The sequence below is a fragment of the Gekko japonicus genome, unplaced genomic scaffold, assembly GCF_001447785.1.
Source record: "Gekko japonicus isolate JY-2015 unplaced genomic scaffold, Gekko_japonicus_V1.1 scaffold310, whole genome shotgun sequence".
NCBI classification, from domain to species: domain Eukaryota; kingdom Metazoa; phylum Chordata; class Lepidosauria; order Squamata; family Gekkonidae; genus Gekko; species Gekko japonicus.
In genome coordinates, this window is record NW_015174851.1 from 509,332 (window position 1) to 515,522 (window position 6,191).

Genomic DNA, 6,191 nt, shown 5'->3' on the forward strand with positions numbered 1-6,191 from the left:
TGGAGCGCCTGTGAAAGTTGGAGATAATGCTATCAGAATCCTAAAAGACATTCCATTTGAAATAAGACAAAGGAGAAAGAAGTACAAAGATTTAATTCTTTTTCTCCAGAGAAATGCAATTGGATACAGATGGCTAACACCAGATGGCTTGATCTTCAAAATCAAGGATAAAAATGAAAAGATTGACTCTGTTTAGAAAGCACGGAAATTTTTGAGAGTCCAGATGGGAGAGCCAGAGGAGGAAGAAAAAGAAGGGATGGACAGTAAGTTCAGCGATGAGCTGGACTCGGGGTCTTCTGGAGAGGACTCTCTATCAGAGAAAGGGGCAGCCGCCCCTAAAAGTCCTTATAAACTGCGGAAGAGACTGGGCAAGGGGAAATGAAGGCTGAAGGACTCTGAATTGTGCCTTTGAAAAACTTTTTTTTAATATACTAGATGCTTAGGGGTCTTTCGGGTTAACAGTGATAGTTAAGATATGAAAAAGATAATACTATAGTTGAATCAGTTCATAATGGGATTAGCGTGATTGAGAGAGAACGCGTGCCAAGCTAACTAGATGATCTCCTCTCTTGGGTTTTTAGATAGTAGTGGGTATCTTTTCTTTATCCCTTAATGTAGTCCCCTTCCCTATTTCTGTTGTAGCTTGTAGTCTTTATAAAAAATGCAATTAAAAAAATCCCCTCTGGGGGGCCAAAAAACAAAACAAAAACAAAAACAAATTTTCTTCTGGAAAAAAAAAGGAGACACTCCCCTTTGGCCACCAAAAAGGCTGCACTGGGTATAATAGGACCTGGACAAACAAAATTAATGTGAGATTGGGGCTGTAGTATGGAGGGAAATTAGTTGAGCTTGGGTGAAAAAGCTGGCTGGATCCAACCCAAATTTTTCCACAGAACCAAAGGTAAATTACGAACAGTGTTGTAAATTTCATACTAACTTTATAGCTTGTCAATGCAAGGAGACCTACAAGCCTTTGCAAATTCTCACAGCTTGTTTAAAGTCATGTACATTCTTATCTGTTCATGTTTCTCTCCTCTGAGATCACCCCCTCCCCCCAAAAAAATGTTATCAGCATGAAGCACTTTCCATTATTTAGGGAACCATAACAATTGGAGAGTAAAGAATTATACTTCCCAGAAAGCATAAAAACCAGGGCTTTTAAATTTCAAAAAGCATTTCGGGGGAAATTAAAAATAGGCACCCCAGAACAGTGAGCAAATATCCTGCTGCTAATCAGCTGTTACAATAGAGAAAGCAATGAAAAAGATATTTTGACAACAGGTATAAGTTCTGACTGACATGCCTTCAAGCAGCAGTTGGCTTCTTCCAGCTGTTCCTGAGTCTGTAAGTGGTGGTCTAAGCCTATTCACAACAGGAATGCTGTGATAGCTGAACTACCCAAAGCACGGCTTCCATCAATTAATATATTAGAAGCAGAAAATTGTTATTACTGGAGATATTCTATATTTAAGGTAGTCTTGGAGAAATATTAATACCCCATCCATTCCACAGTCTCTTATTTGAAAGCTTTCAAAGCAACAAGGACCAAAACAAGGGTATGGGAAGGATGTATGGCAGTAAGTAACATACCCTCAAAACAGCAAAATGTTCAACTATTCCCTAAACTGGTTAATAGGGAAGAATTAACAGTACAATTATATGGCAAGTTACTCCAGTCTGATTTAAATTACTGGAATCATGGCATATGATTATGCTGCAATCTTCCAATGTTCTAGGGTTTCTCGGAGCTGAAAACCAGATGGTCATTTGTTTCCTTTGTTTTCTCATATTCAACAGAAAATTCTCATTACAGTGAATGGTTTGTTATCTGGCACTTGATTATCTAAGAATGTTTAGATAGTCAGAACTCCCAGAGGAAAAGCTCCTCCTCATTACCCAAAATATTCCTTCTCCTTTGGATGAGCACCTGTCCCACTCTCGCTTGTCACACTGGCCAGCATGCTACCTCATCCCACTGCAGGGCTTCTGTCAGCACTGCTAGTTGACATCGTCTCCGGGTAACTCCTTCCCCTTCAGCCTACCACCTGCTGCCTGGAGCCAGCTATGCAGCACATTTCCTTGGCAGCTGAACTGCCTGTCTGCATGCTGCATAGAATGAATTGGAGGGATCCCCACCAGGTGTGGGTGTTGTCACCATGCTGTTCCCAATGAGGTGGGATTTTGATGCTGTGGTGGGGGGAGCAGGGAAAAATAATATGCTTGACCCCTGAGACATCACCCATGCGTACTGGGCAACAAAGCTTTTTCTGTATTTTTCTGATACACAGGCATAAATAGAGAGAGCAAGAAAGATTATTCTGTGTGTGGGCTGGGAACATTACTAAAGGTAATTCAACTAGTGCAACTCATGTAAGACAGCAGTGGGCTTTTTACTGAGTTCTTTCTGATGATGCCTCCTATTATATACCAAACCAATACATCCCACAACCTAATGAGATACACTTAATCAGCATTATGGATTCCCTCCTAAAATAAAGGTGATACACCCATTTCCCACACACACACATACACCCAGACAATGTGTTATTTTGGAACAAAGATAAGAGGTGGAAGAGAAAATGAAAGAAGGTACAGTTCTGCATTCCACCTCAGAAGTTTTTAAGGATCAAGAATAGCTTTGAACAACTGCAGCTCATCATCTGAGACTTTAAAGATGCAAAGAGATTCCAGGGCTCAAGTTTGCCTTCTAAAAGTGCATCTGCTGCAGCAGTAGCCAGCTACCCACTTTAGAAGTAAAAGTCAACTGAGATACAACAGCAGATAAGGGTGGACTTTCCTTTTTTCTTACAAGCCTGCCTCTGGGAGCATTTCCCATAAACCTTTCATTTTAACAACAGGCTTTCAAGGACTGTGGAGGATGTCATCATAATTACAGGAATCTGGAAAAAGACTGCTGACATAAGATGCCCAGCTACCACTAGATGATGTCAGGAAACTGCTAAATAGCTCATCATGAGGGGGGGGGCTCAATCTTGCAGACACCCATGACACTGAAAAATGCAATCAACATAATTCATTTGCAAACAAAAAGGGCAAGTGAAAAAAGTTCACAATGTAGAATAAAATGAAAACTTCCAGTGTTCCTGAAACTCTGTAGCTACCATCAACTTAGAAAGCTTTTAAAAAGTCAACAACTTCAGGAGAGGCCTTTTAACCACTATTAGCTACAGGACATAAATGCTATTGTAGTTCTGGTTAACCTTGAGGGCAAGGATGCCCGCATCATGTAAAGAGGCATCTGACCAGACATTTGAGCGAGACTGAATGGATTTTTGGTATGATCAAGCAAGAACGTTCTTATTCTTTTGCTGCACATCTTTTATGGGAAACGTATACCATACAAATAAAATTATCAGATGGAACACTGGAAATAACATCCATTTTCCCCTAAAGCATGCTAATGACTACGTGAATTCATCTGTTATAATATGTTGCCAAATACAATAGAAACATCTGTGGAACATTTCAGGAAAATACATCATGGACAGCAGCATTCTATAACCATTCATACATTTCCTTCATGTATTCAAACCTATCAACATAGAAGCCCATCATTGTTCATCTTCTTGTGTGATTAAAATTCTGAGCACTGACATTATTTTTGGCAATGGACAGCATCCCATCAGTTAATCAAACTTTAAAGATAAACTGAAAAGGACAGCTAGATGTCAAAGTCATTTATCTTACCTGACAAGCAGATGTAGGTTAAGTATTCACCCTGACCCCCAGTTGCTAGAAAAGGAATCTTTTTCTTCGTTCTCCTTTTTACTTGGACTGCTCCAAGCATCCGTTCGTCATGTGGAGCAAAAATTTCTTTGTAGATAGCAGATTTGGCACTCATTGTAGATCAGAGGCAGAGCAGACAGCTAGTGTTCCTAAAATAAAATCATGTTGTAAAACTTTAATTTCATCCATAGCACAATGGCTTTCCTCCCTACCCACAACATACACCCAGACACAACACAGATTATTTTCTAATTCTACCTCAAATAACCAAAGGTCAGCTAGGAAAAGGGGAGTGAGACATTGCCCTGTTGGGATGAATTGCCATCCATCCTCTCCTCTTAAAATGCATCCACATCATATAGTTTAAGCATGAGAAAATAAGATAAACAAGGCAGAACTAGGTATCACCCAGGAGAATGGCTGGGTAGCACCCAGACGCGCCCAAAACAGAAGACAGCAACCTATCTGCAACTGACAACAATGGCAGGGGAGAGGAAGAAAGAGAAGGATCTTCCAATTGCCTGCTTTGACCCATGTTTATTGTTCAACTTAATATCAACAGCCTTGACTCTGTAAAAAAAAAAAAAGGCAGGATATAAATTCTTTTGGGGAAAACACCCTTATGTTAACCAAAACAAATCCCCATTACAATTCAAATTACACGCACCACTGTCTCACTTTCACATACACTTGGACAGCAGCTCTGTGTAGATATAATCCTGCACAGTTTAGTTTGGGGATTCGACTTGTAGCACCCTGCAGGTATGTGCACATGCACACATACACACCTTTTACTTTTGGAGGGAAACCACAATAAGCATTATGACTGCACTAACATTATGTCAATTAATCTTTCTAGTTGTATCAGATATGGGTCTCCCCTTAGACCCTTCTGTCAACTCTGGCCTTGGGCTTGCTCAGATGCTGCTGTGCAACTTCCCCTGTATTCTTTGGACATCATTTGACAGACTCCTAGTGGTTCAGCTGAGGCAGGAGAAATGAAAATTTGGAAAATTTGATAAACGCTGTGTCAAAGTAACACTATACAGAGGGTAGTAATTCTTGCCTGGTTTTCACTTCTTCATCTGCATTTAAATCTGCTACATAGTAGCCATAAAAAACCTGTCATATAGCTAAGAAGAAACGGAAGAGAGATGTGAATTGTAAACATTTACGCACCAAACCAGAACCAAGAAAATTTCTTTAAAGAACGGAAAGAGGTTTTAACTAAGGATAACCCAGAAGAGATATGTATGGTAGGAGATTTCAATGGGGTTTTTGATCCCATAGAAGATAGAAAGAAAGTAAAAAAAACAGTAAAAGCAGGTGCAAAACTGCCAAAAAGTTTCATAAAAATAGCAGATGAACTGAGATATTTGGAGGACAAGAAATCCAGCAAAAAGAGATTACACATATTTCTCGGCAAGACATAACTCATGGTCAAGGATTGATATGGTCTGGATAAATACAGCTATGGCAAAGGAAGTACTAGAAGTAGAAATCCTGCCGAATACCTTTGCAGACCATAACCCAATCTGGTTATCATTACAGGAAATACATAAAAAAGCAAGATGGAGACTAAACACAGGAATGTTAAGAGACAGAAAGTTTGTAGAAGAAATCAAACAGGAAGTGAAAGAATTTATAAAAATTAATAGAACAGATAAAATGCCGCTAAGTACCATATGGGATACTTTGAAAGCAGTGGTGAGAGGCCTATTTATAAGACACCAGGCTTGGAAAGGAAAACAAAAACGTGAAAAGCTTAAAAAATTGACAAATGATCTTAAAATGGAGGAAGTAAAGTGGAAAAGTAAAGGGGATATAGACGGAACAAAAATTAAAATAAAGCTCATACAACACCAAATAAACTTACTACTAACACAAGAAATAGCTAATAAAATTGAATATACTAAAGCGTATTATTTCAAAAACGCGAATAAACCAACGCATTGGTTAGCTTATAAGCTCAGGAAAGAAAAAGAAAAGAGAATAATAACGAACTTAAAGAATGTAAATAAAGAAGTAAAATATAAGACTCAAGACATGAAAAATATTGTGGAAGAGTTCTATAAAAAGTTATACAGTCAAGGAGAAGCAGACCGAAAGGAAATCAAAGAATTTATCACAAAATACAATACAAAGAAATTTAACGATGAACAAAGAAAAATTCTAAATGAGCCTATATCAACTTGTGAGTTAGTAGAAGCGATTAAAAAGCAAAAGATAAAGAAATCCCCAGGACCAGATGGTATTCCGGCGGAGGTTTACCAAAAATTGGAACATAAAATAACTCCACTATTTAAAGACTTAATCCAAGAAGCTATGAAGACTGGTAATTTACCAAAATCATGGAATGAAGCATTAATATCGCTAATCCCTAAGCCAAATACAGAAGCAAATGAGATAAAAAATTATAGGCCAATATCACTCTTAAATGTGGA

General features: G+C 38.5%; 1 protein-coding gene across 2 annotated transcripts in view; it reads right to left on the reverse strand.

The window, feature by feature from the left end:
- STXBP6 (syntaxin binding protein 6) overlaps nt 1–6,191 on the reverse strand; it is a 175,907-nt gene that overhangs the window by 103,271 nt on the left and 66,445 nt on the right. For both annotated transcript variants that reach the window (XM_015424536.1, XM_015424538.1), the window contains exon 2: nt 3,709–3,896. In XM_015424536.1, coding sequence (XP_015280022.1) covers nt 3,709–3,862 — 154 coding nt within the window. In that variant the 5' untranslated portion in view covers nt 3,863–3,896. The remainder of the gene's footprint in view (nt 1–3,708; nt 3,897–6,191) is intronic.